The sequence below is a fragment of the Kogia breviceps genome, chromosome 6, assembly GCF_026419965.1.
Source record: "Kogia breviceps isolate mKogBre1 chromosome 6, mKogBre1 haplotype 1, whole genome shotgun sequence".
Lineage (NCBI taxonomy): Eukaryota > Metazoa > Chordata > Mammalia > Artiodactyla > Physeteridae > Kogia > Kogia breviceps.
The window spans coordinates 59,669,540-59,691,192 of record NC_081315.1 but is presented as its reverse complement, the minus strand read 5'-3'; the positions used below and the strand labels follow the sequence as shown (position 1 = coordinate 59,691,192).

The 21,653-nt window shown below is 41.1% G+C and overlaps 1 protein-coding gene across 5 annotated transcripts in view; it reads right to left on the bottom strand.

The window, feature by feature from the left end:
• ANXA3 (annexin A3) overlaps positions 1 to 21,653 on the bottom strand; it is a 54,145-nt gene that overhangs the window by 3,317 nt on the left and 29,175 nt on the right. For all 5 annotated transcript variants that reach the window (XM_067035897.1, XM_067035898.1, XM_067035896.1 and 2 more), the window contains 7 exons: positions 18,430 to 18,520; positions 13,525 to 13,604; positions 9,721 to 9,777; positions 9,283 to 9,376; positions 7,882 to 7,977; positions 3,225 to 3,283; positions 1,001 to 1,123 (listed from right to left, as the gene is read on the bottom strand). In XM_067035897.1, coding sequence (XP_066891998.1) covers positions 1,001 to 1,123; positions 3,225 to 3,283; positions 7,882 to 7,977; positions 9,283 to 9,376; positions 9,721 to 9,777; positions 13,525 to 13,604; positions 18,430 to 18,520 — 600 coding nt within the window. The remainder of the gene's footprint in view (positions 1 to 1,000; positions 1,124 to 3,224; positions 3,284 to 7,881; positions 7,978 to 9,282; positions 9,377 to 9,720; positions 9,778 to 13,524; positions 13,605 to 18,429; positions 18,521 to 21,653) is intronic.

Below are 21,653 nucleotides of genomic sequence, written 5' to 3'. Positions count from 1 at the left end.
TTTTCCTGCAAAGGTTTAGTGCAAAAACAACAGCTCTCATTAAAAAAAAAAAAAAAAAAAAACCAAATCGATTCTGGTGAATGAATCTAGTTGACTAACTGAGGTGCAGTGGAGGTCAATTGGTAATATTTACCAAAATTATGGATATATTTACATCTGCCTCAGCAATCCTACCAACTCATGAGAACTTATACCTCAGATATACTTGTACCTTATGAAATTATATATGCATATTGCAGCGTTGTTTGTTTGTTTATTTATTTTTTTGCAGTACGCGGGCCTCTCACTGTTGTGGCCTCTCCCGTTGCAGATCACACGCTCCGGACGCGCAGGCTCAGCAGCCATGGCTCACGGGCCCAGCCGCTCCGCGGCATGTGGGATCTTCCCAGACCGGGGCACGAACCCGTGTCCCCTGCATTGGCAGGTGGATTCTCAACCACTGCGCCACCAGGGAAGCCCGCAGCATTGTTTATAATAGCAAGAAACTTGAAACATCTGCTGATGTGGTAGGTACAAATATACAAATAATGGAATGATATGCAGCTGTTAAAAAGAATGAGAAAGCTTCCTATATCCTGAAATACAAAGAACTCCAAGGTGCAGAACGATGTTTTCTTTTGAGTCAAACAAAGAAGAAATTTAAAATACGTCCTTTTCTTCTATTGTCAGAAAGAAAAACTGAAATAAATTAAAATACTGCAATATAAAAAATAGGTAAGCAACTTGCATATGCAATTCACAAAAGAAGAAAAATTAGTGGCCACTAAACCTGAAAAAAATGTTGAGTGTCTTTTATGTGCCTGGGATTTTAGAGCTGAAAAATAATCACTGTCTTTAAGGGATATTTTGTTATTACTCTTTTAAACTCAGGAAACACATTTACACACTGATAAGAGAGAGAAACCTAAGTCACATATCTCCATGTTTTGAGAATTATAAGGGAAAAAGAATGGGTAGAGAGAGGCATGATATGTTTTGCTATTTTTAAGAAGAGACTTACTTTAATTGCTGAATGTAGGGAATAGCCATACTGCTTCTTAAACTCTGCTCGAATGTCCAAAAGGTCAATTTCTGATCTGGAAACCATTATTCGGTTCAGAGTAAACTCATCAGTCCCAGCACCCTGTTGAGAAATGCAAGTGTCCACAATACCAATCTCATTGCTCACAAAACAACATATAGAACTATATTTACAGGACATAGACAATGGCACACAAACTATTCAACCACAGTGACTCTCCTTCACTCATTTTTCATCAAACAACATCATTTATTTATTCAAGAAATATTTATTGAGCACTTTCTCTGTGCCATCGCATTGTCAAATGCTGAGAACAGAGATGAGATGCCTCGGTTAAACTTTCAATTTTGTAAAGGATACAGGTGAGAAAATGGGCCATTACAATGAAACCTGACATATGGGAACTACTGGGTACCATGGGAGCATATGCTCGGGAGGCCTAAGATAGATCAAAGATTAGGCAAGGTCTGTTTGAGAAAGTGGTATTTAAGCTGGGGCCTAAATAATCAGCCAGGGGAAGAAGGAATGGAATTCTTACAGAGAGGAAAAAAAGTGTTCCCATACAGGAAACAGCGTGTGTGATGGTTTAGGGCAAGAACATAAATAATAAGAAGGAACAGCAAGAAATGTGTCTAGAAAGGCCAGGCTTTGTAAACCGTGAAATGAAATTCGACTTTATCCCAAGTGTGAAGAACTACTGCAATCTGTTAAACATGAGAGTGTTGAGATCAGATCAGATTTGTGGTTTCAGAAAATTCCTTTGACAGCAACAGTATGAAGAACGGACTGCAGGGCAAGAGTGGGATGAAGATAACAGAATAAGACTAGAAGCTTTGGGACCCATCCAGAGATTATTACATAATGAGAGAGAGAAGGGGAGAGACAGAGAGACAGAGACAGAGACAGAGAGACAGAGACAGACAGAGACAGAGATAGAGAGACAGAGACAGAGAGACAATGATGATGATGCCCTGACCTAGAATAATGGCAGTAGGGATGGAGAAAATGGATAGATTGAAGAGATGCTCATAAAGGTTGATTGACAAAACTTAATGATATATTATTTGAGGAGAATGAAGGAGAGGGAAGTGTAGCATTTCTCACTGAACAGTTAGGTGAATATTGACACTATGCATTTATTCATTCATTCAACAAATGCTTATTGAGCACCTCCTATGTGCCAGACATTGTACCATGTGCTGTGCAAGCGGTAGTGAACAACACAGATGATATCTCTGTTCTCATGCAGTTTACGTTCTAACAGATGGAGGTGGGCAGTAAAGACAATGAACAAGTTGCTCAAGTCCGTGGTAATAAGAATGATGGGATGGAGTGTGAGTGAAAGGAAGCCAGTTGACCGGCGTAGTGAGGGAAGACCTCTCCCAGGAGGTGACATTTGAGCTGAGACCTCAGAGATGAGAAGGAGACAGCCATAGGCAGACCTGGAGGAGAGAGGACGACACATGCAAAGACCCTGACACGGGAAGAGGCTCAGCATAGTCAAGAAACAGAAAGAAGGCTGATGTGGCTGATGCGTAGGGAACAAGGCTGGGGAGGAAAGGTATAACTTCGGCGAGTTGGGCAAGGCTAGCTCCTGTTGGGGTTATCCACTGAGATGACTGAATGCAGGATGGAGAGCAAGATTGGGGTGGGAGGTAAGGTGAGGAAAATGATGTGTTTACTTTGGACACAGCTTTGTAGGAGTACATGGACTTCCACAGGAAATGTCCAGGAAGAAACTGAAGTAAGCATCTTCTATGTGCCAGGCTCAGTGTGAGGGTCTAAAGACACACAAGAGCAAGAAAACCTCCTGAACAGATTCCTGGAGCTCCCCATCTAGCAGTGGCAGCGGACGAGAAAACACAGGGTTTCTGTATCATGAAAGGCTGCTGACTCAGTTTGGTTTAAGTAAGGCAGCTTGAGAGGCTACTGGCTCACGCTGGAGGTCTGCCATCCTAAAACAAGTTGACTGCCCGCATTACTGTGAAGTGGGGGAAATGATTTACTCAACACTTCAGCGTACCTACGTCTATAATGATTAGGATACTCATTAGCAACCAATGAGCCAAATTAGTAGACACATTAGCTACAAAGGAGAACTCATCAAGGTGGAAAAGAAATATGAAATTCCATCAACATTAAGCAATATTTTTACATTCTCCTTGAGAGAAGTTAAGAATATATATGAAATTTCCAGACCAACCTTCAAAGCTTGGTGCAGTCTTTTAGCTAAAAAGGCAGGCGTGTTCCTTGCGCAACAGACTGTGATAAAAAAGCAAAGTAATGTTCAGTTTCATTTAATAGGAATTGAGTTAATCTACAGTAATACATTTAAAAAAATTTTTTTTAAGTAACCATACCAGTCTCCTCCCCACTCCTGGTTTTTGTTTAGAATGAAAGAGTGAAATGAATGCTTAACCTGAATTTCAAAGCCTTATAATGTCATATTTGCATGGAACTTTAGCACAGTAATTATCCTTAGCCACAGGGAAAATAAAATTACCTGCCAAAGAAACTCTCACAGCCGCTGCCTCATTTCCAGATCCCAGACACACCAACACCTACGCTTACATTGATAACTCCCTAGGGTGTACCATTGCTCCTTTTCTAGCATCTTTGACTACTGATGAATAGCTTGGGTCTAAAGACTGCAGAGGTGTTGCTCCAGAATAACTCATTAGGTAAGCAGGGGCACTGCAACTCAGTTTAAAACCAGTTTTTCCAATGGAAAGATTTTCTCTTAAATGACTGGATTAGAATTTATAGGTGGATTAATTACATTAGAACCAGCAATTATAATCTAAATTCAGTCATCAAAAAAATACTACAGTCTTTCAATTCTTTATTTTGAAATAACAAGTAAAGCAGAACAAGAAAAAGATAATAGGCAAAACCATAAGCGAATTAATTATCCTTTAAGTGAAAACAGCCAGGACTAGAAAAGTCTGTAGGGAATAAATCTATTTATTGCAACACAATTATCTTTATCATCTTAAATCTGATCTCTAGGTAGGAATCTGACCAAAAGTGAATGAATTTTATAATGAATTTTGGAGAACAGAACAAGAATAGTGACTTTCTCATGATGCCTTTCAGACTCTCTTGAGGAAAGTTAAAAGGCCTTTTGGGTAAGTGATTTAAGGGAAACAGAAAGAGAAATATATTAGAAACATGGAATCTGGGACAAACATGAAAACAGTTATAGATTTGAAGCTGTCTGAGAAGAAATCAAGGATGCAAATTGATATTACCTTTTTTTTTCTCAAACTTATATTCAGCAAGCCTTAATCATTTGATTGAAAGTGTTATGCCCACTTTTAAGCTATTAAGCTTTTCAATCATCTCCCTCACCCCAGACTAAATGCAGAGAATCCTTTCTTTTCATAACCCTTTACCTTGTTCTCTGCTTTATGGTATTTTTTTTTTTTTTGCGGTACGTGGCCCTCTCACTGTTGTGGCCTCTCCCGTTGCGGAGCACAGGCTACAGACGCGCAGGCTCAGCGGCCATGGCTCACAGGCCCAGCTGCTCCGTGGCATGTGGGATCTTCCCGGACCGGGCCACGAACCCGTGTCCCCTGCATCGGCAGGTGGACTCTCAACCGCTGCGCCACCAGGGAAGCCCCGCTTTATGTTCTTAAACATACGATTTGTTCCTCATGAATATTTGGGGAGATGGTGGCATATGCAGTATAAGGAAGCTTGCTTTAAGACCCAACCCCAGCAGGGAAACTCAGGGAAATGCCTAAAAATCAGGGAGTCCACTGAAGTTCATTATGATGACCCAGGGTTCACAGGTGCCCGCTTCTTACCCGCTGTGTTCTCTTGACCAAAATTCACTCAGGCCTCTCCCCTCCCCCGCACAGGCCCCTGAACCCTAGCTTGGCCCCCAGCCTAAGCAAGTGCTGAAATGCAGAACGTGTCCCCTTTTCAGCTGGTCCTGAGAACCAGTTGACACAGCGAGACAGAATTCCTGTCAACCCCCAACGATTATGACCCTTTGCTTGTCCAACTTCCCTTTGAAAGTTTCTGCTAAGGTCTGTTTATCTCCTCCCCATAAAAGAAAAGCTTTTTCTGTTTGATTTTCAGACTCTTGTATATTTCTGAGACTCAACTATTCTCTCTATTGAAAGTCTCTTTGAATAAAGCCTCTCCTTATCTAAGTCCAGATTTGACAGCTAGCAATCTTCCTACCACGCATTTCTAAGATGTTAGAACTCAGATGGTTTTTCACGTCAAAAGCTATGCGTTGACATACTGTATTAGATTCTTTGTATGTGAAATAGCCAGGACAGGCAGATCTATCAACACAGAAAGTAAATTGATAGTTGCCAAGGGCTGGGGGGTGGGGAGGAGTGGGGAGTGACTGTCAAGGGGCACAGGGTTTCTTTTGGGGCTGATGGAAATATCCTAAACTTAGATAGTGGTGACAGTTGCACAACTCTGTTAAGACACTAAAAAGCACTGAATTGCACACTTTGGGTGAATTTTATGGTACTTAAGTTATATCTCAATAAAGATTTTTTAAAAACTGTTGTATTCCAATGGTAGACTGAAATAGAAAATGAAAGTGTGACATATCTTGAACTTTAAATTAAATTATAAGGTCTTTCTTTTACTTGATAAGATAATGTATATTATAGCCCTAATTTAGTGCATAATTCAATGTCTATTTCCAAAAATGCTTCTCAGCTCAGTGAAGCGAGAATGTGTATGTCTCAATAAAGTTTTTCAAATATTACAGCAGGCAAGGTAAAAAGCAGCAAAATTGATTAAAGATTAAAATAAGAAATGGAGGGACTTCCCTCGTGGTGCAGTGGTAAAGAATCTGCCTTTCAATGCATTTCAATCCCTGGTCAGGGAACTACGATCCCACATGCCATGGGGCAACTAAGCCCGCGCGCCACAACTACTGAGCCCACGCACTCTGGAGCCCATGTGCCGCAACTAGACAAAGAAAACCCACGCACCACCACTAGAGAGAAGCCCGCGCGCCGCGGTGAAGAGCCTGCGCACCACATCGAAAGATCCCACGTGCCGCAACTAAGACCTGATGCAGCCAAAAAAATAAATAAATAAAAAATAAAAAACAAATAAATATTTAAAAAAGAAATGGAAAAAAATTAACTGGCTATATCATTGCCACTGGAATATCTCAGAGCTTATTATGCAGGCTGATGTCTAATTCCTTTTTTTTCTTTTCTTGGCCATGCCACGCCGTACGCCTGTGGGATCTTAGTTCCCCTAACAGGGATTGAACCTGTTCCCCTTGCAGCAGAAGTGCAGAGTCTTAACCACTAGACTGCCAGGGAAGTCCCTGATGCATATTTTTTCATTGGAGAAGAAGCTTTTTTTTCCTTCTTGGCCTATCTTTTAGCAAATCAATCAGAGTCATACATTTTAAGCGGCATTTGGATCAACAGTCCTATTCTTGGCACTGAAGAGAGGCTCAGAAGTTAAATGAAATAACATATGTGGAGGAAACGCCCAGCCTTTAGTGAGTGCTTGCTCCCTGGGATATTTTCTGCAATTTAAAATATCAATAGTTGAGCATGGACTGTGTGATATATGCAGGTTTCGGTCTCTGTTTACGCTGCAGCACATTGGAGGGGTTGGTTGACATCACCGACTGTGGAGCCCAAGTGCCTAGGTTAAAATTCCAGCTCTACCACACTTTCCCTGGGTAACCTGGGGAAGGAACTTAACCTTCTGGTGCCTCAGGTTTGCCATGGGGGTAACAGTAGTCCCTAATCATGGGATTGTTATGAGGCTTAAATGAGTTGGTATTTGTAAAGAGGTTAGCACAATGCTGAGCCTATAGTAAGTGCCTGATGAGTGTTTATTTAAAAATACAATTTGAGGCACCCTAATGGGGAGTTCACCCTCCAGAGATGGTAATTAACATTTGAAAAATGAATCAGAGGCTCACTCTGGAGGAGGTTACCCTTAGACATCAGCTATCTTTAACACACCGTAGAAGCTATTAATTATCATGATGGATGTTAAATATGATTTTTCATTGGTGAAATGACAAGCTGTGTGGAGTACACGTACTCCTACCCTGGCATTAATGGAGAAGCAGCCCGCAGCAAGCCCAATAGCCACCCAAAATTGGATATTTAGGATTCTGAACAACTTAGGATTGTTCAGAACAATTTAGGATTGTTATTTAGGATTCTGAACAATCCTGTGTATGTAGGAGCGCTTAGATTTAATTGCCTGACTCTGAGTAGAATGGTCACTGAATCCTGTCTTCCAAGAGTGTCTCATTTCTCTGAATGCAATCTTTCTTGCAAGGTGTTCTTTGGGTTCCTAAAAGCACAGACTGCAGAGACCTGATTGAGAAGACAGATCAGCTTATATAACCGTGTTTTTGTCTGCTTGTTAATCCATGTGTCTCTCCAGGAACGGATTCAGTCTGTGACTTATTTTCTTTCTGATATTCCCTGTTCACATCACCAAGAGGGAGGAGAGCTGTAGTTCCGACCTGAGTTTAACTTTGGGAGGCCACTGCCCAAAATAACCAAATATGATGAATTACCAAATGGGCTTAGGTCTGTGTTTTCAACAGGCTCCATAAAAATGCCAGTAAGAATGTAATATTTTTATCTCTCAAGGAGTTTACGATCCAAAAGTGGTAACAAGACAAATACAGAGTTAAAAGGCAAAGGAAGACCTAAAAAGATAACTTCTTCGGGCATCCATTTAACAATATTTGTTGAGCATATTGTGTGTACCATGCTGAGGGTTATGAGGATGATAAGGATGAAATCAGTCAGGATTCTGAGATGGAAAGAGCTAATCTTGAGATTTATTTAAAACAAGTGCAAAGTAACTCAGTTTATAAGCACTCAAGGACTTACCTATGGATAGCAGTAAGTCTTCAAAATGCCCAGACAATTCTCCTTTTATGCTGTCCTCAATGTCCTTCTGGCTGATATTTCTGTATTCATCAAATGCTAAAAAAAAAACCAGCACCGCAAAAATATTTAAAGTATCCCAGTTGACCACACTTGAATATATTTTGGTTTTTGATTTGATATGCAGCAAATCAAGTTATTAAGTGGCAAGCTCAAAAACTCCTTTAAATCATCAAAGACTCAGCACAGAAGTTTTTGGATTTTTATTACTTAAAAAAAATGTCATCTACAATAACACCTGAACTTCATAGGCCATTTTCTTCAATGATCAATCTCTCTCTATCTCCTCTCTTCCCTCCCCATTCCCAGGCTGTAAGCATTTAAAATAGCCTGAAAGGTTAAAAGATAAATAATTTACCTAGTAAGGTGGGCTACTTTTAAATTATAGCAGCACCTGGGAAACAATAATGTGGTCATGAGTCAAATATGTTTTAAATCTGTTAAAGAAATCTTAACTATGAAGATTTCTTTGTGCTGAGTAAATCATTCCCTAAGGCAGCATAGCCTACTTCATACTTACTAGAAGGCATTCAAAGTACTTGATCAACATTTGCCCAAAAGCAAAACCTGTACATACGTCACCGAGCATACTTTGTAAGCCAAGTATATTTTTTCCAAGTGAATTAAAAAAAAAGAAAATTTGGAGAGAGATCTAGGATTGTTTGGTTTTTATTTTTCAAATAAAGACATCAATAAAGCAACTATAATATACTATTGCCATTATTTCATAAAAAGGATGAAATTTTAATGCCCAAGTTTCCTCATTTTCCCATGAACTTGGCATAAGCGTAGTCACCACTGTGGTTGTTCTCTAGACCAGCACTGGGAAGCCACAGTCAGATGTCCCTAGTAAGTGGAGATCTGGGCTTCTGGGTGCCGTTGCTTCCAGAATGACTCAGAGAGATGCATGAGTGAAGGGGTGGGTGCTTAGCTGTTCCATGTAATAGCTGGTCTGATAAAAAGAGTCCCCCCCACCCATTTACCTTCATATCAGAAAAAGCTGAATGTTAATCTGCATTAATGCATTAACAAAGACTCAGCCGCAATACCTAGTTTTCCTGGAAAGTGGCTAACTAGGCAAGAGATGGGCTGGAAGCAGTGCAGTCAGGCTCCCCCATCCCACAGGAACACTCCTCTCTGCTCTCACCCCAGAGAGCTGCCCCTCTCTTCTCCCTGCCATCCCTCCCACCCCCACCCCCCAGGTTGTTTCCTGAAGTGTTTGTACATAAAAATGGGACAGGCTTCACAATTTTTCACTTCATTTTCCAGAACTATGTATGTTAAACCTTGAAATATTAGCAAAAACAATACAATGCAAAAAAGGATTATAATGCGAGTCCATACCCAGTGTCAGTTGAGGAAAGCTCCTTAAACACAGGATCTCAGTGAATGTATCTTCATCTGTGCCCCATCTGTTCTCACCAGCATTATAGAGAATCTATTGGACAAGGGAGAAGACTTAAATGTTATTACAGACCCAATTCTGTCTCTTTCTGAGGAGTTGGAATGAGAAGAGGGGCAAGGTCATTTTACAGGTCATTGAGATCATCGATAATCCGTGTCTCAGTGGACTGGAAATCTGACAGTTGTGTGGCAGGAGCCAGGGGAATAATAACCACCACTGGGGAAGGCAGAAAGGTGGGGTTAGGGAATCCCCAGGTGTCAGGCTTCTCCTTCAGACCGGACAGGAGTGAGCATGACCCTGGCTGGTGCCGTAGAAGTGAGAACGCAGTCAGGAGGGAGAATCGTTAAAGGAGATGTTTCCTTTGCTCTGTTACCGACCTGGGCATCCTCTTTGGCCAGCTGCTCATCCACTTTCAGACCGTCATCTCTTCTGCCCTAGACAGGGAAGATAAAAGCGAGGGCAATCCTTTTAAAAATAAAAATTCCGTCACTCGGCATTCCAACCAGCAGCGCATCTTAGAGCTGCTTCTTCAGTGGCAACCACGCAGCACAGAAGAATCAGGCACTTGGGGCTCTCATTCTGGCACTGACTAGCCATGAAATCTGTAGCAAATCACACAGTTTTCGGAGCCGCAGTTTCCTCCCCTGAAAACTCAAATGCCTTAATGGAATCAAAAGACAAGCCACACACTAGGAGAAAAATATATGAAAACACATATCTGATACAGGACTTGTATCTAAAACATATAAAGAACTCTTAAACCCCAACAATAAGACAACAAACAACCCAATTAAAAATGGGCAAAATATCTGACTAGACATCAGATACACAGACGGCAAGAAAGCACATGAAAAGATGCTCAACATCATATGCCATTAGAGAACTGAAAATTAAAACAATACTCCTACACACCAATTAGAATGGATAAAATTCTAAACAGTGACAACACCAAATGCTGGCAGGGGTGGAGCAACAGGAACTCTCATTCCTTGCTGTTGGAAATGCAAAATGGGACAGCCTCTTTGGAAGACAGCTTGGCAGTTTCTTCTAAAACTAAACATACTTTTACTATGACCCAGCAATTGTGTTCCTTGATACTTACCCAAATAAGGTGAAATCTAATGTCCACACAAAAACTGTCACATGAATGTTTACAGAAGCTTTTGTTCATAATTGCCAAAACTTGGAAGCAACCAAGCTGCCCTTCAACAGGTGAATAAACTGTGGCATATCCATACAATGCAATAGTACTCAGTGATAAAAAGGAAATGAGTTATCAAGCCATGAAGAGAGGAAGTCTGAAAAGGCTGCATACTGTATGATTCCAACTATAGGACAGTCTGGAAAAGGCAAAACTATAGAGATAAAGAGATCACTGGTTACCAGGCATTCAGAGGGAGAAAGAGAGCGTTGAATAGCTGGAGCACAGGTGATTTTTAGGGCAGTAAAACCATTCTGTATGATACTGTAATGGTGGACACAAGACATTACACATTTGTCAAAACCCATAGAACATATAACACGAAGAGTGAATCCTAATGTAAACTATGGACTTTAGTTAATAATAATGTGGCAGTTCATTCATTCATCACCTAATTCATCATCTAATTCTTTTATCATTCATTCATCATCTAATTCATTCATCAACTATAACCAATGTACCACACTAATGTTTACAACAGGGGTCACTGTGAGGGGGGGGAGGGGCATATGGGAGCTCTCTGTAGTTTCTGCTACATTTTTCTGCAAATCTAAAACTGCTCTAAAAAATAAAGTCTATTTGGGCTTCCCTGGTGGCGCAGTGGTTGGGAGTCCGCCTGCCGATGCAGGGGACGCGGGTTCGTGCCCCGGTCTGGGAAGATCCCACATGCCGCGGAGCGGCTGGGCCCGTGAGCCATGGCCGCTGAGCCTGCGCGTCAGGAGCCTGTGCTCCGCGACGGGAGAGGCCACAGCAGTGAGAGGTCCGCGTACAGCAAAAATAAATAAATAAATAAATAAACAAACCAAAACCTCAAAGATTCCCCACTAACTCTACTGTTGAAGGCTCTGTGGCTAAGTGCATGTGCTTGTACACAAATAATTTAGCACATTATAGAAAGATGGGAGACGGAGAAGGAAAAGTAGATTGACTGAATTATTTTGCAAATTATAGGTGAGTGAAACATTTGGCTATTATACTTTAAAAATGCATTTGTTCCAAACTAGTGGTTACCAGCAGGGAGAGGGAAAGCGGGGAGGGGCATTATAGGAGTAGGGGAGTCAGAGGTACAAACTATCAGGTATAAAACACGCTCTAAGGCTATATTGCACAACACAGGGAATATAGCCAATATTTTATGATAACTATAAATGGAGTATAACCTTTAAATAGTGTGAATCACTATACTGTACACCTGTAACATATAATATTGTAGAGCAACTATACTTCAATATAAATAAATAAATAATAAAAACTTTAAAAATGCATTTGTTCCTATTTGCAAACATTAGGTCTTTGTATGCCTGCCTGATTTTTTTTTTTAACTACTCTTCTTTTTCTTTTTAAATTTATTTATTAAATTTATTTATATTTGGCTGCATTGGGTCTTCGTTGCTGCGCGAGGGCTTTCTCTAGGTGCAGCGAGCAGGGGCTACTCTTCCTTGCGGTGCGCGGGCTTCTTCTTATGGTGGATTCTCTTGTTGTGGAGCATGGGCTCTAGCCACACAGGCTTCAGTAGTTGTGGCTCACGGGCTTCAGTAGTTGTGGCTCATGGGCTCTAGAGTGCAGGCTCAGTAGTTGCGGTGCAAGGGCTTAGTTGCTCTGCGGCATGTGGGATCCTCCCGGACCAGGGTTTGAACCCATGACCCCTGTGCCACCAGGGAAGCCCCGGCCTGCCTGATTTTTGCATGATTTCTTTTCTTGGTTTCTTTCAGTGCTGCTGCTACTCTGCTCTAACTAGTCATCCCTGGTTTGCCGCCTTCTTGTTCTTTCATCATTCACTCTGCTCCAATAATAAAAACGCGGATGATCACTGGTATTAATTACAATAAGCCAGCACCACCACGTATTGACGTATTGATAACTTTCTCTGTGCTAAGTATTTCACACTCTTTCTCTCTTAATCTTCACAACACGCTCTGAGGCTGGTACTGTTATTATTTTAATTGTACAGATGTGAAATGAAGGCTTTGAGGCTTGACTTAAAGTAACTCGTCTCAGCATATAAAGCTAGCAGGCAGCAGAGGAGCAGACTCCAGGTCTTATTCTGAAACCCTGCCCAGGAGCCTTGCCCTCCACTGCCTTCTGTGGGCATGTGTGCTCACGTGCACACAAGCAGATCTGCACTTATGAATACAGACCTGTGGGCTCGTATGTTCGCAGCGATACCGCATCAGTTTGGGTTTGTAGGTTCAAACGTCATAAGGTTGTCACCATTGGAAACAACTGAAACCATAATTAGGATAAACTGTTCCTTAGTGGCATAATGCCTCACTTTGCCAAGTGCTGCTTCAACCCTCAGGCTGGGATGGTTGGGATTTTCTCACACATTAAGGGCTGTGTAAATCAGCTGAAAGAGGCTGTTGAGATAGTGCTGAAATCATTTCCTCTCTTACACACACCTATGACTCTATCTCATCCTTGACCTCACCACCTTTTTTATAAACCCAAGAGCCTCCTAAAAAGAGACGGCAAGGTGTGGTCTCATTTGGTCACATGGTGATGAATGGTTTAGCAGCTCTTCCAAAGGGGGCACGCATGAGGTTCCAGCAAGCCACATTTTTTTAATCCTGAGACTGACATACCCATTTCTGAAGATAATTCACCTGTATCATGCTTCCTACTTAATTTAAGTGCTACCAAAAGAAATATATATTCTTTCGAGTCCAGAAGAAATGGAGACAAAATGGAAATGAACAATTATTTTCCTTCCAGATGAACGTGCAGAACATTTTCTAATGTATTATGTATTATTAAAATACATTTAATCCATATACTGACCAAACAAGATTTTTTGGTTACATCACTATGTTATACCTTTATGAGGGTGGTTAAATATTATACTGCGTGGTGGCAATGCAAATGTAAGATGAACAAATCATTTCATAAGGAAAACTGCAATCTCATCGTCTCACTTTGGTTATTTTCAAACACCTATTATTGACCATGCAGCTTATTGGGGACTTAAAAAATAAAACCTTACATCTGCCAAAGTCAACAGAGCTTTCCGGAAGTCACCAGATGTTTCAGAACTAATTTCATCTCCAAGACTCTTCTTATACACTGAAACCAGATAAGAATGAAATTAAGCCTTGATGAACTAAAAAATATTATTATAAAACACAGAAAAGCTTAAAATGTCAACATTGGCAAGGAATGAGTACCTGATAAAATAAATCTTGTTTCTTCTTTTTTTAAGAAATCTTTTAGTGCTCTTCTGATATGGATACATTCCTCTTGTAACTATTACTGTAGTGTGTGGTGTGATAGATGCACAAGAACAGAAACAACTGCCATTCTGGATCAAATCATGTTTCATTTTATCTGACAAAGGCACTAAGGAAGGTAGAGTGAGAAAGCTAGGAATGGCAAGCTGTTAGTTTGCCTTCCAATTTCTATTATGTCCACCTTCCACAGGAATAGAACCCTGGCCTTAAGCAAGATATAATGTACACAGCTTAAAGACCACATTCTCAGCTCTCCTCTTGGCAGTGAAATGTAGGCAGACCTACGTGACTTTGCTGGGAAATCTCCTTAATGATGGCTCATACCAATCTTAGTCCCTTACTCCATCCTACTGCCTGGTGTGTAGATTGATCCCTGGAGCTTGGGCAGCCATCTTGGTCTGTGCAGGACTATATCTGAGTGATGGCATAAAAATAAGCAGGTAGGGGCCTGGGTTCCTGAAAGTTTTGAGGCGCTGTCATGCCAGTCCTAGAATTGTCTATCTCCAGACTGCTTCAACATATGAGATAAATAAATGTTTATCTTATTTAAACCACTGTTATTTTTCTGTTTTATTGACTCTAACCCTCATGTTAACGCATACAGTTAGAATGTATTATTTCATAGCTCTCAAAAGTAAGAAAGCTTCCCGAAAACATACTGTTTCTCCATAACAAATGCCCACTGTGTGTTCGCATATTTTAGTACTGAATAGTTGTAGCTCCTTTTGCATAGCCTGTGATGTGCAGTCTCCACTGAATTTTAAATCTCTGTTCTGCTCCAACCATGGAGCAGTGATTCTCTTCGAGCCACTGTATAACTGGATACAGCTGACACCAGGTGGCTATTTGAACTCCACCTGCATCATCCTCAAGACCGCTATAAAATTAGTCATATGAGTGCTTGTCCTTTCAACTCAGTAAAAGACAACTATAGAAAGTGATGTGAGATTATCTAATAGCAAGAACTGTGTTGAGAGAGAAATTCTTCCAGTGTGATTTTAATGTCTCTTTTTATGAAATCTATAATTTTCCAGAGCAATTCAAGTAAACAAAATCCACTATAAAGACAGATTATTTATCTAAGTAATAATAACATTTAGTAGGCATCACTTTCCCTAATAGTCACGTCATTGCTACATCTCTCCTTCCTTCACTCTATGAAAAAATTTTTTTAATTTAAAAATATCAAGCTCAAAAAAATGAAGCTCTCAATTGTTAGAATTTGGGGAAGTATTTTATAATTTTAGAATTATCTACATGAGTCTCACACAGCCTCCTACGCCTCTCCTCTACCCCAGGTATTTTTCAGGAAACTACACTAAAAATATGAAAATTATTTCGATGCAAGTTGAAAACCTTATGCATTTTGAGACACAAGAGGGTACAGAAAAACAGATACAATGTTTTAATAGTGTAGAAGCTGAACTTAGAGTTCTTGATCCTGATTCAATGTTCTCTCATGCACCATTAACTTTAGAATACTGGAAAGAGTTCAGAATTTAGCTCTCTATTCATTTAGGTGCTATTGTATCATTGTAGTGTGTGAGCCACTCAGTATGCCTGGTCCTTTTATGAGGGCCAAGGTGATAGGTCCTCTGATGGATTTCTAATGCATGGGTCACCACTGCACATTACATGATGCCATCACTTTTGCTACAGTTGACTGCATCAGGGCTGGCATCTGACTATAAGTGGCCAGCTGTCTACAAGGTGACCTGGTAGGAGAACTTTGCCCTAAAGAAGGCTCTCTACTAGATAGTGCCTTTCTGAGCCCATTGAATCTTCTCTTAGGGAGTGAGATGTACAGAACTGTTTAAAAAGAGTAACAAAGAAGTGGAAAGACCCCCAGAAATAAGGCACAAAACACAAGTCAAGAATAACAGCCAGAAACCATGGGCAAATAGAAACCTTGAGTAGACAAACGTCATGTGGTAAGGGAAGAGAAGTTTCTTGGTGGCATCAAGGACAGTAGAGGCAGAGAGGGAGGGGAAAGAGTTACTAGGATGGAGATGTACACAGGGAGCAATGGACGTCTGATGCTGGGGGAGTGACTAGACAGGTGAGTCCCTAGCTGTGTCCTGAATCTCTGTACAGCTTGGCTATACCTAACTGAGACTACTTCTTTCTTTTACTTCTTGTGTATCATGAATCCCTACTTACCAAGGGAACCTAGATGCAGTTCAATTCCTTGTAGCCTTAGAGAACTTAACTCACACAGATACCAGAGCATCTGGTCTCTGAACAATGACCACTTATCATATTTGCAAAACAATAGTCCTAAATGCTAAGACATTCACTTGGCTCTTAAGATCCCAGATCTCAATCTTAAGGATATTCATTCAATGAATATTTGAATTTATCCCCCACTATTCTGGGCACTGGAGATACAGCAGTGAGCAAAATAGACAAAAATCACCCCCTTCATAGAGCTTACATCCTAGGGTTGTTTGTACATAAATGCTGAACTCCAGGGAGAATCTTGGGGCCAGTCAACTCATGGAGCGGTAACTCTTCTAAGAAACACAAGGAAGTAACGTAGCATCTGGGGGTAGAGCCCCTGGATCTGATGATTTTTTTACATGTACATCTTGTTGAACTGAGGGAACCAAATATGTTAAACAACTACAATGTATCCATTTGTGCCCATTATTGAGCAATTATCTCATCTACCCCAAATTTGCCCTTCTATACCTTGTTTTGTGGAGCTGGGGTTGGGACTCTGCAAATAACATTTCTCTTTTATCCCCCATCCTCCACCTCCCTGTCAGTTTCCACCAATGGGGGGGAGTAGAGGGAGATGAGATGGAAGGCAGGAGGAGGAAGGAAGGACATGCTATTATTGGCTTGTGATTCACATCAGTGTCAACCCAGTGACAGGCTTTCACCCTGACAGCAGCAGTTGGCTCCAGGCTCCTAGAACAAGTCACCTGTTTAATGCCCATGGAGGTACTAGCTCCATCCAGCTAGATGGAGGCCCTTCCCCTTCACAGAGATCTGAACTCCAATTCCTAGCGCCTCTCCTCCGAGCCCCTGAAGTACCAACACCAGAAAGTGGTACCGTCCTCTGAGCTTCTAGCTTCTGAAAATCCCAATCTCTTTCTTTGTCATCCCAGCCTTGAGGATTATACCTCTGAGCTGTGTTTCCCTTGTGCTTTTTCAGTCCTCCAAAAAGGTACTGAAGCAATTCTCTACATTAAATTCACTCTGTTAAAATACCTAGTGCACGTCTGTTTTTCTGACTAGACCTCATTAGCATACCAACAATAAAACAGTCACTTACCTATCATTGAGGTATTTACCTTCTAATTGAAATTTCTCAAAGTAACCTCTTTAACACCCATCTGGGGGCTGGTATATCCGTTTTTTTGTACCTTTCCTACTGCAGAAGTTTCCTAATACACAGCTGACCACCCTGATACAAAAACATAGAAACCATGGCTCCCTTAAGGTACTTGGATGTGGTGACAGGGAGTGGTTGTTTAATAAGAATTGGGCTGGTCTTTGTCCCGGGCTCCTGGAAGGTAACTTCTAAATACTTACAATTTCCCCAATAATAAGAATTTCATTGTTATTCATGGAGGGTCCCCTGAACCACACCTGAGTTTATGCTAACAAGATGACTCCGGATGGAGCTTGGTCACACCAGAAAGACCAACCAATGTGACTAAAGGGTTAAGGCTTTAAGCCACATGATATCAGCTGACATCTAGCGGGAGGAGGGGACTAAAGATGGAGTTCAGTCACATGGCCAGTGATGGAGCCAATCATGCCTGTGTAATAAAACCCCACTAAAACCCTGAACACCACAGATCAAGTGAGCTTCCCTGGTTGGCAGTTATACATGGCTGGGCTGGGAGGGGGATGCACCCTGAAGACATGGAAGCTCTGCATTCAGGACCCTCCCAGACTTTTCCCTATGCATCTCTTCACTCCACCAGTCTCGATTTACATTCTTTATAGAAAACCATAATTGTAAGTATAGAGCTTTCTTGAGTTCTGTGAGCCATTCTAGTGAGTTATTGAACCTGAGGGGGTAGTAGGAATCTGTTGCCATTTGGTCAGAAGCACATGTGGCCTGGGAACACCTGAGCTTGTGGCTGGTGTTTGAAGTCACAGTAGTTTTGTGGGGACTGTGCCCTTAACCTGTGAAGTCACCCTAACCGTGGGTTGTTAGTGTCAGAATTGCATTGCAGGGGCTTTCTACTTTTTACACAGCTAACAGACTATTAGGGCTTTAGCTAATTATACTGAAACCACATGCTCAACACATCCTCTAAATGGTTCATCTAATTTCCCACACCAAAAATCATGAGTGGTTTTTAACACATAATATGAATATATAATGATTTGAGTGTCTTACATTGATGAAAATGGTTGATTCAATTAAGCAGTGATTGCTGAGAGTGAAATCCACTATAGCTGTAATGTTATAAATGCAAAGCATTAATGCCATTGTTATGTAGCAGTTCCCAGCTCAGATCATATTAAAATTTTCTTCAAAAATCCACAGTCCCTAGCCCATTTTAGAATGTGTCTTCCTTTTTACAGTCTTGCTTCCTCAAAACCACTTGTGAAGAAAGATTGGTGGGTTTCTGGGAAAAGAGCAGCATTGGCTCCTATAGGTGTGAACAGGGGTAAAGGTAAGCAGAAAATAAGATCACCTGTATAGTAGGCTTGGCCAATCTCCTTCATCTGCTTGCTTGTCCTGGTTGTTAAGATTTCAATCAGTGCATCTTCACTTGTTCCCATGCCCTAAGAAGAAAAAGGAAATCTATTTTTAGAACACTTTAAAAAACCCTAGTTTCATGCACTGCGGTCTTAGCATCTTGTTTTCTACAGGTGAAAAGAACAGTTTTTAGTCAATCAACATAAGGTCCTCTATTGCTCTAAAGTGGTTATCTAATTTTCCATATATTTTAGTATTAAAATAACATGAATCATCTGAAGTTAACTGATGTTAAGCTTCTAAAGAAAATGTCCTACTCTAGTGTAAAACTCCTTTGAATAATTCCAGGAAGAAATAGTATAAAGGGAAAGGCTATGTCATTCAGTACCAAAAGTGAGCATTGAAATACATCATTGTATTTAGAAAGGGCTCTGCAATTCTTTTGAATGAGTCCATACCTATACCAATGCACCTGGTTGGTCAGCATGGATCCTCCTCTTCATTCAGGGAGATTTTTAAAGCCTCAGTAATGTATGTCATGAGCCTAGTTGGTTTGGGGACTAGTGTTTCCTGAGTCCTGGTTTATATTGAGGTCACTGAATCACACTGAGACTTCAACAGAAGCCATTTACATTAGGACTTGACAAATAAGGCCAACGTAGCATAAGAAAAGAGGATGAATTCTGTCCCTCTGTGCGAGATTCCTAGTTCCCCCCAATAGCTCTCCTTTTCAAGTTACTTATTTATTTTGTTAGTTACTTGCAGGCCTCTCACTGTTGTGGCCTCTCCCTTTCGTGGAGCACAGGCTCCAGACATGCAGGCTCAGCGGCCACGGCTCACGGGCCCAGCCGCTCCGCAGCATGTGGGATCTTCCCAGACCGGGGCACAAACCCATATGCCCTGCATCCGCAGGCGGACTCTCAACCACTGCGCCACCAGGGAAGCCCCCAGTTACTTATTTTTAAATAAACTTTTTTTGGGTTTTTTGATTGTTCCTTTAAAAACTTTTATTGGAGTATAGCTGATTTACAATGTTGTGTTAGTTTCAGGTGTACAGCAAAGTGATTCAGTTATACATAAACATATATTCATTCTTTATCAGATTTTTTCTCATATAGGTTATCACAGATTATTGAGTAGAGTTCCCTGTGTTATACAGCGGGTCCTTGCTGGTTATCTATCTTATATATTGTAATGTGTGTATGTTAATCCCAAGCTCCTGATTTATTTTAGAGCAGTTTTAGGTTTAGGGCAAAACTGAGAAGATCCAGTATCTATCTTCCTTGATTAGTCATAGAACCCCCATTTTTTAACTTAGCACAAAGCTAACCAAATAAAGACCATATTTCTCAGTTTCCCTCAGAGCTAGGTTTATCCATATAACTAAATTCTGATCGATGGAATAAATATGAAGCATACAATTTCAGAGAGTCCTTAAAGAGGAAGGATGAACACGTCTTTGTCTCTTACTCTTTCAGTTGACTGCAATAAAGATATAATGGCTGGATGTTGAGCTGCCATCTAGCCAAGAAGCAGAATCTACAGGCTGAAGATGGCAGAACCTCAAGACTGAAGGTCTGATGATGATGGTTCCATGATACCCAGCTCTGGGTTGCTTCCTTTGGAACTCTTTTACATAAGAGGGAACCATTTCTAATCCTTGCTGGCTAATTCTTACCATTTCACCTGCTAAACTGTCCCCCATGTGGCAGCCATAGAAATGCACTGCTGAGGTTTCATGTCAAGAGAATATACTGCCAAGAAGGTAGTTAGTTGGCAGCCTCCAACTGCCACACCTTTGGATCTGTCACACAGTTCACACTAAGGTCATGCTCTCTCCAGGCTGCTCTCAGCCATGACTGCGCATGGAAGGGGAACTGGAACTGGGCCATTCCTGCCCCATGTAGGACCCTCCAAAGGGCACACTTTGCTCAGGGGCTCCCCATCAGCTTGCCGTGGCTTTCTTACAGCAGCACTACAGTCTGAGGCTCTTCCCATCTGAGCCTCTTTCTGTACCTCTCTCCTTTCGAGGTGTCAGTCCTGTACTGCAGTCAGAAGTTTCACCCCACCTACACTGCTCTGTCTCTTCTTTATCCTTCACAAGGATTTCCCCCAATAAATATCTTGTACATTTAATTCCATCTTGCCATCTGCTTCTTGGGTGCCCACACCTCTTCCACAGAAAAGAAAATAACTCCTGTCTCTGATGGGAAGGCAGAGCCTTGCTTCAGGCCTGGACTCCTTCCTTTCCCTCCTTCCAGTCAACAAATATATTGAGCACCTATCTCATTGCAGGCTTTCCTCTAGGAATAGAGGAGGTTCCTCGAGTGATGAGGTTCCCTGATATGATGGAGGTTTGCCTTTCAAGTGGACAGAAAAAAAAAAAAATGTAAATCAACAAAACACCAAATACGGAAAATACCAATATGTAAAATACCAAAAAATTAACAAGATAATTTTAGATAGTAATAGATAGCAATTTAAAAAATTAAACTGAGTGAATTAATAGAAAATATCTGGAAGAAAATCATTCCTGAGGGAAAGAACGTCACATATAAAGACCTCAAGATAGGAATAAGCTGAGAATGTCCAAGGAGCAGTGAGAAGGCCAGTACAGCTACAGCACTGAATTGGGGTGGCCGGCAGTAGAGGAGAGGGTGTGATGATCAGTTTTATGTGTCAATCTGGCCAGGCTACAGTCCTCAGTTATTCAATCCAACAGTAATCCAGTGTTGCTCTGAAGGTATTTTTTAGCTAACGTCCATTATCAATTGACTTTAAGTAAGGGTGAGTACCTTAGATATTCTACGTGAGCCTAATTCAGTCAAAAAGCCGTAATTAAGGGCAGAGCTGAGGCTTCTCTGAAAAAGCAGAAATTCTACCTGTGGGCAGGAGCTCCAGCTTGTGCTAAGAGTTCCAGTCTGCCCTTCCTAACAGCCTGCCCTACAGATTTCAGATTTGCCTAGCAAGCTGGATAATCGTGTAACCAATTCCTTGCAATCAGTCTCTTACTCTATACCTCCTGCCTACTGGTTCTGCTTCTCTGGGGAATCCTGACTGATACAGAGAGAATTTTAAAAAGCCATAGAGATAGACAGGAGCCAGACTCTGTTATGTGATGATAAGGAGTTTGGATGTTCAGTAGTCAAAACCATTGGAGACTTATGCAGGTGAATAGTATAATCTGATTCTAAAAGTAACTTTATACAAATAATTTTG